General features: G+C 50.2%; 3 protein-coding genes across 3 annotated transcripts; 1 reads left to right on the top strand and 2 right to left on the bottom strand.

The window, feature by feature from the left end:
* Nucleotides 1–396: 396 nt before the first annotated feature.
* Nucleotides 397–8,664, bottom strand: LOC310918639 (gametocyte-specific factor 1-like). Its single transcript, XM_083877565.1, has 7 exons — nucleotides 8,528–8,664; nucleotides 6,475–6,572; nucleotides 6,083–6,209; nucleotides 4,540–4,626; nucleotides 3,805–3,865; nucleotides 2,968–3,048; nucleotides 397–2,184 (listed from the first exon to the last, which is right to left on the bottom strand). Exons 1-7 carry the CDS (start codon nucleotides 8,547–8,549, stop codon nucleotides 2,133–2,135), a joined length of 528 nt encoding a protein of 175 aa, XP_083733691.1. The 5' UTR covers nucleotides 8,550–8,664; the 3' UTR covers nucleotides 397–2,132.
* A 2,679-nt stretch (nucleotides 8,665–11,343) lies between these two features.
* LOC310918492 (feather keratin Cos1-2-like) lies at nucleotides 11,344–11,640 on the bottom strand (the record flags this gene model as incomplete). The annotated part of the gene is made up of 1 exon (XM_083877360.1): nucleotides 11,344–11,640. One exon carries the CDS (start codon nucleotides 11,638–11,640, stop codon nucleotides 11,344–11,346), a length of 297 nt encoding a protein of 98 aa, XP_083733486.1.
* A 3,380-nt stretch (nucleotides 11,641–15,020) lies between these two features.
* Nucleotides 15,021–15,317, top strand: LOC310918509 (feather keratin Cos1-2-like; the record flags this gene model as incomplete). The annotated part of the gene is made up of 1 exon (XM_083877384.1): nucleotides 15,021–15,317. The coding sequence occupies one exon, from the start codon at nucleotides 15,021–15,023 to the stop codon at nucleotides 15,315–15,317; it is 297 nt and encodes a 98-aa protein (XP_083733510.1).
* Between the last annotated feature and the right edge of the window lie 221 nt (nucleotides 15,318–15,538).

Consider the following 15,538-nt stretch of genomic DNA (forward strand, 5'->3'; position numbering starts at 1 on the left):
GCCCCCAGTTCTTGTGGCCTGGGGGTGTTTGAAGTCACAGCCACAACCTTCCAAGCCTGGTCCTTTCCAGGCTACTGGATCCATCCCAGACTGGGGGAACATTTAATAACCTGGAGGAGCTCGTTTCCTCCACAGCACAGACACCTGTGAGCCCCAAGGAGGAGCAGCTTTCACCCACTGCCAATTAAAGGAGCTCAGGCTAATGGTGACCAATTATGGCATTTACCTGTAAAATTGTAGTGCTCTGGTCCACAAATCCTATAAATGAGCTACTGCTGTCAAACCAGAAACAATCACACAGCTGGTGTTTGTCACCATTTGCATTTCAAGTGACAAAAAATAAATCAAGGTGAAGAGTTTCCCATATCAGCATTTACTGACTCCAAAGACGAGCAGTCATAGGGAATTTAAAACATTTTTATTCTAAATTGCTAACAAGAACCTTGACAGAAATTGACAGAATTTTAAAAGAATCCTAATTTTGCATATTTCAGTCAACATGCATTATTTTCTAGCGGTAGTATACAGATGGTGGAAATCTAGGCTTTAGAGGAAAATATGAAGGCAATTACCTCTTTCTAGACAAACATCATGTCTGGCTTCTTAATTCTTTATAGTTGTATATTTAGATACCATTTTATACTTTGCATGTTTAGAAATATACTGCTTGATCTGAACATTTTCTGGCCTAAACATGTATTTTTACTGATTTAAACCATTCCTACCCCCTTCCTCCCCTCCCCCAATATAGAACAGGTACCTGAGAGCTCTCAAACACGTTTTAAGCATTAGAAAACTGCAAACTCTAATGGAAAATGGAAAAGCACATCAGTGTCCTCCTGAAACTTCCCCTGTTTGGAGTTGTGTGTGATGCAAGGAACTTGCAGAGATTCTCTGTTAAGGTCTGCCTGGGGAAGCCCCTCATACACAGGAGGAGACAAAGGGAAGGCCTAAGGTTACAAAGGCAAGGCTGAAGGTGTGAGGGTGTAAATGTTGAGCTCAGGATGCTCTTAAAGCAGTCTGCAAATGACAACACGGTTTAAAACCCAACCTGAACACTTGCCATACCTTGAGTGGATAAACTCAGATTTCAACAAGATAAAAACAAAAAGTGTACACACAGAAAAAATACTTCTAAGTTTGGCTGCTCCAGATTATTTTAGTCTCAGCCTCTTCACAGACTGGAGAAACTCTCAGCACTTTGTGCTCTCCAGGCTGTAACAGGCCCTCTAACACGACTCCTAGAGCCTCAGTTGCAGGGAGTTTGCTGCAGCTCCCCAGCAAACAGCCAAAACTTCTCCTGCATGTCCAGCAGAAGTTCCACATAATCCCTCCAGGCTTCCTGAGAACAGCAAGATGCTTAAGGCATAGGGCAGAAATTCCTGGAAGTTACTGTTGGGTGGTTCCTGACTTCCACTGAAATGGGACTGTAGCAGTTCCTGCTGTGCCAGGCCTGAATTCTCCCAAATCTGCCATCCCTGCAGGACATTCCCCCCTCCCACTCCTGCATCCCTCTGCTTGCAGTTAGCACTGACCATGAGCACCCAGCTCCCCAGGGGCTCCTCCATGTGCACAAAGGTTTTAAAGTGTCAAGCAAAGGAACAAGGTTCTGGGGGGAGATTTTCAGCCCTGCAAACTGTTCTGTTTCCCACTATCACTTCTCTAATTAGGAACCTAATCAGATCCTACCTCCCCTGCTTAAAATAACTTCCTCTGTCCCCACTCCTTAAAAAAACCCTTCTGAAGGGTTTCCTGCTGTTTCCCAATCTCTGGAGCACACAGAACAGTCTCAAAGATCTCTGTTACAAAAAACAGAGACTTGCCAATTAAAATGTTTTTCCTGTTCACAGGCAGTTACCATGACCCAGGGCTGAGCAGGGAAGGTTTCTGAGTCTATGCAATTTTGTCAGTCTATTTTTTTCAAGAACAGTAACAAAATTCACCAAGTAAAGGTGAGGGCAACTTTTAAAACAAATGGTTGGGGGAAACATTTGGCAACCAAGGACAGTTCCACACGTTCAAACATTGCAAGAAACACCTTATGCAACAAAAGCCAAGTGTAGAGTCCTGCCATCAGGTGCAGAGCATGTCTGTCATCTGCAGGAGCTCTCCTGTCCAAGTCAGGGAGACACTTACTGCTGGGGCAAACCCAAGTTCCAGGGGGAGGAATTAATACTCCGAATCCTGGAAAGGACAAGATACAACTTTTGCATGAGATGGATAAAGATATAACAACTTCCCCCACTCCCCCAAGGAACAGAGGCAGAGGCAGCACTTGGCAACAAGGCTTGTCTACAACTGACATTTCAGTTTGGTTTGCCAGACTCAGCCCAACACTGTGGAATTGCACAGTCCCTGGCTGGGCAGGAGCTTTGCAGTGCCCTGAGAGCACCAGGTTTAGTTACTCCCAGTGGGAATCAGGACAATCATTCCTCAAAGCATCTTTAAGCTGTTGCTGTGCTGCTAAAGGTAAATAAAAGTCTTCGATTTCAGCATTAGACACTTCCCCATGGGGAGCTCCTTCTCTCCCTCCCCAGATGGAATTTGATAGCTTCTTTCCCCAGTGCTGCTGATTTATGGACCCCATTTCACCCCAGCTCTGACTTTGCTGGGCCTGAAAGTGAACAGAGCACAAAGCAATTTGGTTTAAGTCAGGGGCAGGGTGGGGGGTGAAAGGGGATAATGGGGATGCTGTGGAAGGGCCTGTTTAGAGAGACAGCAAACGTGGCCAGGAAGCAGCTCTGCCTAACCTGGGCCACAGGAATGAAGCAAGGAAAGAGCAGAGGATGCTTCAAAGGAAGGACACAGAGGATGATCCAAGCAGCAGATTCCCTCAGAAGCTGCTCTCAAGAAGCAGCTGTTCAGTACAGCCCCTCCTGTCCATGCAGTGGTGCTGCTACAGCCAGAAATGTCAGGAGCTGTCCCCAGCCCTGGACTGGGTGGCAAAGCCCCGTGCTCAGTACTCACAGTCCTGCAGACACCGTGTATGGGAGGGTCTCAGGGGGCCGCATCCGTGAGGGCAGGGAGTTGTTCTGGTCACTGATGGTGCTGCAATTAAGTGACTTTGGCTACTTCTGGCAAATGCACTGCCTCACACGTTTGCATTTTACTGCAGCAAGGCCCTGGGGGATGCTGGTGGTGCTGAGAAGAGCTCTGAACACTCAAAGGTCTTTTAGAGTCTGACAGGTGGAACCAGGAAGTGCTGCTGTCAGCCCCTATGGAAGAGCTCACACAGAACACTCAGCCTGCCAGGGACAGGATTATTGCTGAACTGTAAATGAACTGGTTAAATAAACCTTAAAACACCTCGGGCAGCTCTGGTGGTGCCACCACATCCCACAGCCAGCCACCCTTCCTGTTCACAGCTGGGCACTGAGCTCTGAGCTCCCCCTGCCCAAAACTCTGACCACACTTTGGAAAGGGCATGAGGGGAGGATTCTGCTGACATAGAGCCAAACTCCCAACATCTGCCAGGCCCCCAGGAGCTCACAAGGGATCTCCCAAGGACTCCAAGGGACCACAAGTGTGACCACCTTTCTCCCTGTACAATGCCCAGACATCCATCAGTCCCTGAACACAGGCCATGGGCAGGAAGAGCAGCCTGCCACAGGTACACAGAACAGTATCTGTGCTCATTAGGGTTTCCTTCTCTGGTCCAGGTCACACTGAACCAGCAGCATCTCTCCTCCCAGTGTTGTAGCAGCAAAGGCAGCTCTGGTCCAGCCATCAGGGTGAGGCTGGAAGATGGCTGCAATATTTGTTTAAACAAACACTGGTATAAAGAATCAAACTTGCATTCCCTACCTGTTTAGGGCAGAGTTGATCATACCCCACACAAAAGTAGACTCAGATCCCTCCAGCAGCTCTGTGAAAAAAAGCAGATGTTGTGGCTCAGAACTAAGAAACTCCAGAAACCACCATGAGATCAGTGGCTTAAATATCTTCCCACTGCCAGAGGGCAGAAATAGATGGCATATTGGGAAGAAATACACCTGTGAGGGTGGTGAATCCCCAGCTGTGGCTGGCCCTGGATCCCTGGAAGTGTCCAAGGCCACGCTTGGAGATGGGACTTGGAGCAGTTTGTGATAATATAAGGTGTCTCTGCTCATGGAATGAGATGAACTTTTAGGCACCACCCAAACCAAACCATTTAAGTATTCTGTGATTCTACGATCAAGAATATCTCTTGTCATATTTTCACATGTTCAAGAGGGAGGAAAAGTTGACTTATGAGGAATGTGTCTGCTTCACTGAGGAACATGTTTCCATTGCTATCACTGCACATAAGGTACAAAAGCTCTTAAGAGAGGAAGGGATACTTGGAAATCTCTCCCCATGTTCATTCTGGCAGGCATTTTGGATTGTTCTCTATACCAAGCCAAGCCTGCTGGATGGAGAGATCCATGTTCATATGAACAAGCATAGGCAAAGTGTCCTACAAGGCAGCCCTGAGTGAACAGCACCCCTGGGGTCACAATGTCCCCAGAGGAGCTGGAGGACACGGCCAGGAAGAAGGCAGCAGATGGGGAAGTTCCTCACCTGTTTCCCAGTCTTCATCACACGGAGGTGCCTGCCATGTGCTCCCATTATTCGGCTGCTCCTGAGGGGGCTCAGAGGGCCGGTTCACTTCAGGAAGAGAGAAAACACAGTGACCAGCAGTCCTTAGATCCATTAAACACTTCGGCTCAAGCTGTAAAATATCTCTGGGCTCTAGAGGAAGCCCCACCAATGCAAACAGGCTGGGAACAGCTGAAATCCAGCAACTTCAAATTTGCCTTTTTCAATGAAAAAGAGAAGATTCTGCTCCCTGGAAATTTGAGCAGGAATGCTGGAGTGAAGAGGAAACCTGCTGACATGGCTGTAGGCATCACTGCCTGTGCACTTCTGCAGAAGACAGAAAACCGTGTGCCCTGTGGCGTGCAAGAATTAAAGGGAGCTCAGCTCTGCAAGAGAAGCAGCCCATCCCTGTAGCCATTAATGCATCCCACTCCTCCTTCCAGAGGCTCTTCCTGCACAGTTTTAGGTAAAACCTTTCTATTTAACAAGCCTGGTAACAAAATACATGCAAAATCTACCCAGAGCATCTGCCAAATTGTGGAGGTTAGATTTATTTCTTTTTTACTCATAGATTATTTTCCCCTCATAAGTTGCTAGGAGACTAACTGCTGGGTACTTGTGGGTGCTTGACCAAAACAAAGAAGTGGCCAAAAGTCGGGACAGGAATGCGGCATTGGGCTACACTTCTTTTGTCTCTGGGAATTGGAGGGGGAAGATAAGGAGAGCTTTGGGGGCAGGGAAAGGAAGGGGCTGGGGGCAGCTAGGCTGGCTCTTGCTCTTGGCCTTTCGGAGAGAGGATGGCCAGGCTGTTGCTCGCTGCGGGAGGAGTTGGGAAATTCCCGGGAGGAGTTGGGAAATTCCCGGTCCTGGGAAATCTACCACCACTCAGGAATTCTGAGCTCGCCCTCCTCTGCCCTGCTGGAGTTGGGCCGGCCCTGTCCCGCTGCTGCTGCTTCTTCAGCACTGCTCTTTTTGCTACTCTGTACCCCTGCACTGCCCTGCCCGGACATCCTTCCCTGCCATTCCAGCCACCACCGCGGAGCTTCTGATTTATCTCATCCACCAGCCCGGAATTTTCCACCGTTCCGGCTTGGTGCTCTCAGAGTCCGGCAGGGGCACTGAGATCAGACTGCTCTGAGCAAAGCCCCTCGAGGTTCCTGGTTCTGTTCTGTAGTTAATGCTGTAGTTGTTGTTGTTGTTGTTTTGCCTTGTTATACATACTAGTAAAGAACTGTTAATCCTATCCCCATATCTTTGCCTGAGAGCCCACTTAATTTTCAAAATCTGGAGGGAAGGGTTTGAATTCTGCATTCCAAGGGAGGCCTGCCCTCCCTAGCAGACACCTGTCTTTTAAACCAAGACACATATTCTCAAGAAACTGCCCAATAAAGCCAAGCAAATGAGATTAACTTTCCCTAAAGCTGTTATGTCACACAAAACTACAGACAACCATTTGCCTCCCACTTTTGGGTTATTTATCCCACGAGGAGACCTCATCCCCCAGGGTGCACAGGGGCTCTCTTACCCACATCCTGCTCCATGAAGGCTTTGTCATTGCATTTCATGATGTGGTCGCTGAGGTCAGCCTGAGGAACCAGGTGACGAGCGTTGAAGGGGCACGTGGCCAATTTCTTTGCAATTTCAGGGTTGCTCTGGACAAGGGAAAACCAAAATTGTGTGCCACATCTCTCAAATTCACTTACCTCTTGTTGATACACAGGAAAAAAAAACCTAGGATATTTATGGTGTTGCTTTAAAAAATACAGTGATAAACAAGAAATTGCAATGTATTGATCAGACAATCACTAAATACAAAAGTTATATAAAGTTATATGAAATGGAAGTTAATCAGGGCTACTTGTGAGGGGACACAGGGTGTATCAGCATGCAGAGTCAGTCACTGCCTGCCCAGCTCACCTCTTTACACTTCACCAGGTGATAGGGAAACCTCCGTGCTCTGATCTGATGGTGTTTAACCAAGGGGCACTGGATTAACCTCTCTGGATCCAACACATCTGACGGAACAGGAGAACAGGGAAGAGCAACTGCTTAGGGAGATGAGAATCACTCACAGTGCACTGGGGAAAACCCCACACCACCACATCAGGGCTGTGGTCTGAGGGACTTCAACCAGTTGCTCTTAGTTTGAAACCATTCATTAAGGCAGGCGCTTGTTTTGCATCACCAAATTAATTAAACTTGAAGTTCTCATAACTGGGACATTAGTTAAAACAGAGAGTCAGCACCACTGAGCATAATGTTATGCTTTATGTTACCTTATTAGGGAGGCAACCACCCTTACTCCAAGGGAAAGCCAGCAGCACTTTCCAGCTCTCCTGGAGGAGGATCACTGGGATCATGTCACACTCACCAGCGCCTTCAGCAGCTGAACCAAATCTTTTTTCCATCAACATCAGCTTGTTTTGCTGGAGGCAGAATGTGAAGGAGCTGAGTTACATTCTGGAGTGTGCCTAACATGGTACATGAGACTCTGAATGAAGCTTTTAATCATGTAATTATTTAGGAGCTGAAGCATTACTAAAGCAGCAAAAACACTGAGGAACAAACATATTGAACATGAAGCAGTGTGAATCCATGCATAAACCATTGTCTATAGAATATATTAAAATATAAATATTAATAAATATGCATATTCTCAGGGAGGAAGAGAGGCAGCCAGGAGGAGACAAAAGGCCCCACTACTGCCTGTGGGGAGCCTGGGCTGCTCCCATCCTTTCTGCTCTGCCACTCTTGCTGCCTGGGCTTTCAGCACATTTAGGGTTTGATTATGCAGGAGCTAACCCAGCTCTAGGCCTGGCTGCTGCTGCCTCTGCCCTCCTCTCTCACACTTTGGCTCCATCAGGCCCCAGGCTGGCAGTTGTTATAACACTGCTCCAGAAGTCCCAAGGAGCAGAATTCATACTGAGAGCCACTTGGAAAGAGAAGGAACAGACAGGATCCTTATTTCCATCTGGGCTGTGGAGTGCTGCTGCCTCTGAGCCCCTTTCAGCTCAACAGTCCGCTCGGGGCATTAAAGCAGCTGAAACCGCCCCCCCCCCCCCCCGGCTTTGCATTGGCCCAGCTGCCCCTGGAAGAGCAATCACAAGTGGTTTTGTCACCAAAAACGTTGTGAAAAACAAAACACTGTAATTTCAGTACTAGAAAGCAGCATTACTCTATTCTGGCACCGGCTGTGTGGGGGATGCTCCTCCAAACATCTCGTCCTTCCTTGTGAGGACGGTTTTTCCTTGAATGCATTCCAGGTAAGGGGTCTGGCCAAGATAAGCCCTTTATCAGGCACACAGTATTCTCATGGCTAAGATACCCACTTGTGCACGTTAATCACGGCTATATGTAAACACAGGACTAAGCACTGTCTGTTTAAGCAATTCAGAAGACTAAACACTATTTGTTAGAGATTTTTCCAAGGGCTTCTCTCTCTGAACTGGCTCCACACAAGACCAAGTACGTTGCCAGTGAGGGGAAAGGGGACAGAGCCCAGCAGCAGAGCCCTGAGCACCGCACACCAGCACCAACACCCGCACCACAAAAGCGCCCTGGGCAGCCGAGCCTCTGCAATTCACACACGTCAGAAACCACCAGAGGCACCACAACAATGCCACGTGCAGGGAAATCCCTATACCCGCCCCTGTCCACACCGCATGGAAACGGATCCCAAACCCGCCTGGAGACATGGGGGGAAGCCATGTTCGAACCAAAGTCCTTTTATTCAGAAAAATTCTGCAGGCCGGACCTCACCGGCACCAGCCGCACGTGGTGTGGGGACCCGGGCTGGAATCATCGAGAGGCCCCGGGGCCCGCCCGGCTCGAGCACCGGGCACGGGACAGACCCGGGACTAGAGGGGACAGACCCGGCCCGAGGGGGAGCAGACCCCAAAGCGCGGGTCTGGTCCCGGCCCTGCCCGCAGCCAGCAAGCCCTTTCCCCGTCCCTCCCCAGCCAAGCCTCACCCAAATCCTCCTCGAGCTCCATGTCGGGGCCGGGCAGGGTCCGCTTTAGGGCCGGGTGCGAGGCTGGGCCGGGTCCGCTCCGGGACGGGGTGGGGGTCGGCTGTGGGTCCGAGCCTCGGGGCCGGATGCGGAGGGTGGCGGGTGTGCGGCCGGGCAGGGCCCGCTGTGGGGTTGGCTGCGGGGTCCGACTCCGCCTCGGGGCCGGCAGTGGGTGGGCTGTAGGGCGGGCCCGCTGTGGGGTTGGCTGTGAGGTGGGCTGTGGGGCGGGCTGTGGGGCCGGGCCCGCTGTGGGGCGGCTGTGGGGTGGGCTGTGGGGCGGGCTGTGGGGCCGGGCCGGGCCGCCCTTCCCGCCCAGCCGGGGTTGCCGGGGTAAAGCCGCGCCCACGGCGCCTTCGAGCGCGGCCTGGCCGGGCTCGACCCCAGCCCGGGATCCTGAAACCGCCCTGAGGTGTTGGGGAATGTCCAGCCGAGATAAACCCGTTTAGATAGAACGAGCCAGGCTTGGACTCATTCTTGTTTTGACTGGGACTGCTGCTGCTTTAGGGATTGGTTATGAACTGACCCCCAACAGTGAATCAGAATTGTCGAGGTTGGAAGAGACCTTGTCTTGTCGATTAGTCTTGAAAGTCTAAAAAGATCACACACCAAATAACATAATTTCTTAAGAAAACTTTACATACTCCACATTTTGCAGCAATAACACGCGGGTGGTTTGGGTGCTCAGTGGTGTTTATCCTGTGTCTGGGGCTATTTTAGTCCCCCCGGTGCACCAGGAGCCAGAGCAGGAGATCAGGAGGCTCCAGCTCTGTGAGCTCAGAACGTCTCCCTGCACTGACCTGGGGAAAGAGCTCAGCGAGGTGTTAGAACACCCCAGACCAAAACTTGGACCAAGAGGAGCACATGTGGGGGCAGGTGCCCAAGTCACGGGGATATCATTGCCTTGAGCTCACCTGCTGTGCACTGCGCTATTAAATTATTTGCTTTTATAAATCTGACCCTTGAGACTCTGCTTTGGGAAACCAAGGCTTGGGCCCATCATTCTGCCTCTGCTTCATAGAATTAAGAGTATTGTTAAGGCTGGAAAATCCCTCTGAGATCATCAGGTCCAACTATTCCCCCAGCAGTGCCAAGGCCACCTGTGTCCCCAAGTACCACATCTGTGTGTTCTATGAATACTCACTGGGATAGTGACTCCAGCACTGCCATGGGCAGCCTGTTCCAATGACTTACCACCCTTTCAGTGAAGAATTTTTCCTGAATGGCCAACCTAAACCTCTCCTGGCACAACTTCAGGCTGTTTTCACTCACTTTGTCCCTTGCTCCCTTGGAGCAATGCCTGAACCCTACCTCGCTGTCCCCTCCTGTCAGGGAGTTGTGGAGAGGGAGAAGGTTCCCCTGAGCTTCCTTTTCTCCAGGCTGGGTCCCCCCAGCTCCTTCAGCTTCTCCTCATCACACTTGTGCTCCAGTTGTTTCTTCTCCTCCCAGGACAATCCACACTCACAGCCCCCCTCTCTTCAGGGCAATCACCCTCTTTTGGAACTGACTTCAAATGAGGAGTCTCATACACATGTGAACAAAAGGCATTGGTGCTCAATTCCCTCATTTCCTTTAGGGGAAGAAGATACTCTAGAAGGTTTCCCACTGTTCTGGTTAGGAATTACAGGAAAAAGTTTTTCTGGCAGCAGCCAGAAATTTGCCTAATTTAATTCCAGAAGGTGATTGAAGGCTTACCAGTGTTCTCTGATAACAGCAAGAGCGGAATCATCTTAAGGTACAAGAGATAGTATGTTTATAGAATCATAACTGTACAACAGGAAAACAGTGTAGGTTTCTCTTGAGTGGAAATACTAACAAAAGACATTTTTAAGCACAGAGAAGCTTGTCTTTTCCTCTTCTGTTTGTAAAAATGTGTAAAAACTGTTTCCAGAAGCCTAAGATGGACTAAATCTGTCAAAGGATTGTGTCTCCCTGCACACACGATCTGCACTGGTGTTTTACTCATTTCCAGAAGCCTAAGATGGACTAAATCTGTCAAAGGATTGTGTCTCCCTGCACACACGATCTGCACTGGTGTTTTACTCATTTACAAAGGCTGAAAACGGCTCAGTATACACTATTCCATCCTTCCTGCTGGGAATAATGAAGGCTCTCCATATGCCCCATGCACCCCTAACCTTCCCAGTGAAATGCTCTTCCTCCTGACTGTGTGTGTCTGGAGTGACCACACAGGCAGGGACCCTGCATGGAGAGTTAGCAATCACTGTGTAAACAATCACTGTACAAACATCCCTGAAATATCCTGCCAGAACCACCCCTGGTCCACACTGCTCTGCCTGGGCATCTTGGGATCATGCCTGTAGAGAAAAGGATGACACAGAGGCATGGGCTGGCATGCAACAGAAATTTAATGCGTCAAAAGAGGTAAACAGTTAAATCCAAAACAGGAATGCAGTGCAGGAAGCACCAGGGGCAGATGAATGTTTGTGTGCCATGGCTGTGGCAGTGATTCCAGCAGGTGTCCATGTGCCTGATCCAGAGAGGGAGCAGGGCCAGCAGGTGCTCCCCAGGGTGGCTGTGTGGGGCTCACAGACCAGGGCAGCACAAGGCAACAAGGACACAGCAGGGAAAGGAGAGAGGGGCAGAGGGCAGAGGCAGGGCTGGGCTGTGCTTGCCAAGAGCCCAGGCTGGCCCCGTCCTTCTGCAAGGGCTGCTGGGGTTGCTCAGCCCCTCAGGAAGCAACAAGGCCCTGCTGGGTCCCCAGGGCGGTTCCATCCTGGCAGTGCTTGGGTTCCTTCCCCAGGGCCATGGCAGCAGCTTTAGCAGGGGAGGCCACAGAGGCCACTGCCCAAGCCTGAGAGGCCAAAGCCCCCAGAGCTGATGGGCACTCCCTGAGAGCTGAGGATGCTGCCAACAGCAGCAGAGGTGGAGGATCCCACCACGGTGTTCTGTGGGAAGGAGGTGAGGATGGGGCCGGGCAGGGTCACCACCACGGGCGAGGGCTGGATGGCCACGGTGGAGTCCTGGCACTGCCTGACACAGGGCTCATTGCAGCTGTTGGCCAGCGGGGTGGGGCCGCAGGGCTGGCAGGGCCGGCACGGGCTGTAGCAGGACATGGCTTGGGGCTGCAGATGCACCTGAGAGAGAGGGAAGAGGGAAGCAGAGCACAAGGAGTGGGTGAGGATCCAACTGTCACTCCACAGTGAGAGACCAAGGGCATGAACTGGAGACAAGCTTTGGGGGCTGTATAGAAGGACACACAGGCTCCTTTCCTCAGAAGAGCCCTGCCAAGAGCTACCCAAGAAGGTCCCTTTTCTTGTCCATAGCGCTGGAAACATCTCAGACAAGCCCCAGCCTTTCCCCATGTTACACCTTCTGCCCCCTTCCTATTCCCATGGCAAAAATCCATATGGCACAAAAAAGCTTGTATAGACTGAGAAATTTCGTGGGAGGAGGAGAAGGATGAGAAAAAGCTTCAGACTCACCTTGTTCTCAAGGAGATGGAGGTGAGAGAAGTGAATGAGAGAGTGAGGAGAAGGGCCCATTTTTATACAGCTCTTGCATTGCCCCAGGCCCACAGTCACTGCACGAGGGCAGTAATTTTCCTACAGACTCACCTCAAAGCAAAACATTCTATCCAATGGCACAGATTGTGGTTTGGTTTCCATCTATGTTGCCATTTAATTTCCTCATTTCTGACATACCCATTAAGTTATGGAGGCTTCTATCATGTAGTGGGATGAGAAGTCCAAGGATTTCTTGTGCAGGAACACATTAGTATGGGCAGGAACCAAGCCTCAAGTTGACCTATGTGGAGTTTGGTACTTCCTTACTGCTTGAGTGTGAAAAACAAGCTTCACTTTTTAGAAGAATTTATAAGTTTAATAAAAAGTAAAAAATAGACAGTTAGGAGATAGAAAAGCAAAAAAGTTTCCAGCTGGGGTACCTCACTAGAAAAAGCACCCCTACTCCTTCAAATTCCTTGCTTTTAAGGATTAACCTTTTACATATGCATTTTCAAACATTTCTTGGGTTCAGATGTTGTCTTGGTTTTTTGGCCCCTCCTCCCTCCAGAAACTTGTCCCATTGTACCAAATTAACATTTTATTAAATAAAATTCTTTTTGGCTCCTGGTAGTCTTCTCATGTCTTATTCTTCTGATACCAGGAGATCAATGAATTATATTTTGTAGCTTTTGGTTCACTGCTATCTTGATCTAATCAATTCAGGAAATCAGGAAGATTCTCTTCCCTTATCTTCTGGTGGGGGTTTGATTCAGTTTGGTCAACTGGCTTGACTGGCTTTACAAAAAGGTTTTTACAACTTAAAAAGAAAACATACATTCATCACATTTCTAAGACTGTTAAAAAGAAAATACAGTTAAATTTTCTACATTATACATATAGCATTCATTTTAATACTTGTGAAAAGCCAGCTTTATAATGTGCATTTATAACACCGAGGGATGTGTTGACTCTTGGGACAGCGCCTTCTCTTTCCCCTCTCTTCACTCCATGATGCACTTTGGCTGCACCCTTTGCATCCTGACCTGGATAAAGTCCTGCCACACATTGTCAATTCTGAGAACACCCTGAGCTGTGGCTGTGCTGCCAAGCAGGTCAGGCTGAGGGCAGTGGCATTTGGGCTGCCTGGAGCTGTGGGTCTGGGCACAGCCCAGTGCTTGAGGATGGTTTTCCATGGTTATGGATGGAGCTGCCCTTGCTGGAAGGGAATTCAGTCCTGCCTGTGACAAAGCCTGCAGACATCATGCACTCCTGGCTTGGGCTCACACCAAAATTAGTGTGACTTGCTGTGGGTCGGGAGAGTCTCTCCCTGGAGATTTGCCTACTGAAGGCATTCCCTTGCCCTCCTGGGATACATCCCAGCTGCCTCAATGTCTGCAAGGCAGAGAAGTACATCACTCCTTGGTGTAGTTTGAAAGCTGGTTTTGCGTCCCTGGCTCTTCTGAGCACACCTCCTCCCTGAGCACTGCATGTTGGATTTTGTAGTGATTTCCTCTGTCACCTTTCCAGATATCGAGACAATTTGACTGGCCTGTTATTCCCTGACTCCTCTTTCATGCCTTTCTTGAAGACAAGATATTCACAAGCTTTATTCCAGTTCTCAGATGCATTCTGTGGTCTCTGTGATTTCAAAGGGAGTTGAGAAAGGCTTTGTACTGACACCAGTGAACGCATCAATTCACACACACTCATTTCAGACCAGTGTGTTTGAATGTTCCCCCATGGGATTCTGTTCTGCTTGGGGAAGTATTTTCTGTTCCAGTTGTTCCAAGGAGTACCAGGAAATTCAGTTCAGCAAATTGTGGTGATAAAGACCAAGGACAGAAACCTTTGAGGATGTCCCACTTTCCTGTACCCCCTGCCCTCAGGGAAGCTACCCTGTTCTGTTGAATACTGGGGCTGCCTGGGTCCAAGGCTCCCTTTACTGATGACCAGTCTGGAGAAGAACTTCTTATTGCCCCTCCATGTGCTTTGCCTGATTCAACTCCAGGTGGGCTTTGGCTTTTCTAATGCCTGGCAAACATCCCCTCCAGAGCAAAGGGCATCAGGAAGAAGAGAGCTGAAACATTGGCACAGCCAGGCTGCCTGGAGATGCTGCAACTCGTGACTGCTGCAGAGAACAAGGGAAAAGAGAGAAGCAGGTGAAATGTCTGTAAAAAGTGGATTACTTGGATGCCCTCTGCCATGTGCAGTGTGAGACAGGGCCTCTTTCTGCAAGAGGGATTGCAAAGAATTGCTTTTCACTGCCCTAAACCAACATTTCCTGCCTTCATCCAGCCCTTGGGTCATGTGCCCTCACTGACATGGCTCTCCCTGGGATATCCACTGGCTTCTCATGACAGAACATGAAAGGATCCTGCAATGCAGGGCATGAATGTCAGAAATGAGGAAATAAAATGGAAGCACAGATGGAAACAAAATGTGAATGCTGCCACTATGTGGGATATTTTCCTTTGAAGATGAGTCTGTTGTAAAATTAATGCCCTGATGCAGGACTCTGGGCCTGAGGCAATGCAAGAGCTGTATAAAAGCAGGTTCTTCTCCTCACTCTCACATTCACTCTGCTCACCTCCATCTCCTTGGAACAAGGTGAGTTTGAAGCCCATTCCCCATTTTCCCCTTCTCCTCTGGGATTTCTCTGCACATACCTGTGACTTTGTCCCATGCAGGATTTTGCAGATGCTTTTTGTGAGAGGAGGAAAGGAGTGGGAGGTGGATGACTTCTGGGACTTGGCAGAAGTATTGCCCCAGTTTTGGGCTGGTTGAGGACATCCCTGGGCTTGAGCCCACGGGGTTGAGGGTGGAGTTTGTGTGAGGGGAAGAGCCCACATGCCTCCAGAACCAGCCTCCAGCTCTCATTGCCAGCTCATGCCTTGTCTCCGTCATGGTGGGGTGACAGTTGGATCTTCACCCTCTCCTTGTGATTTACTTCCCTCTTCCCTCTCTCTCAGGTGCATCTGCAGCCCCAAGCCATGTCCTGCTACAGCCCGTGCCGGCCCTGCCAGCCCTGCGGCCCCACCCCGCTGGCCAACAGCTGCAATGAGCCCTGTGTCAGGCAGTGCCAGGACTCCACTGTGGCCATCCAGCCCTCGCCCGTGGTGGTGACCCTGCCTGGCCCCATCCTCACCTCCTTCCCACAGAACACTGTGGTGGGATCCTCCACCTCTGCTGCTGTTGGCAGCATCCTAAGCTCTCAGGGAGTGCCCATCAACTCTGGGGGCTTTGGCCTCTCAGGCTTGGGCAGTGGCCTCTGTGGCCTCCCCTGCTAAAGCTGCTGCCATGGCCCTGGGGAAGGAACCCAGGCACTGCCAGGATGGAACCGCCCTGGGGACGCAGCAGGGCCTTGTTGCTTCCTGAGGGGCTGAGCAACCCCAGCAGCCCTTGCAGAAGGACGGGGCCAGCCTGGGCTCTTGGCAAGCACAGCCCAGCCCTGCCTCTGCCCTCTGCCCCTCTCTCCTTTCCCTGCTGTGTCCTTGTTGCCTTGTGCTGC

Source organism: Zosterops lateralis (genome assembly GCF_965231275.1).
Source record: "Zosterops lateralis genome assembly, chromosome: 24".
In the NCBI taxonomy this organism is placed as follows: Eukaryota; Metazoa; Chordata; class Aves; order Passeriformes; family Zosteropidae; genus Zosterops; species Zosterops lateralis.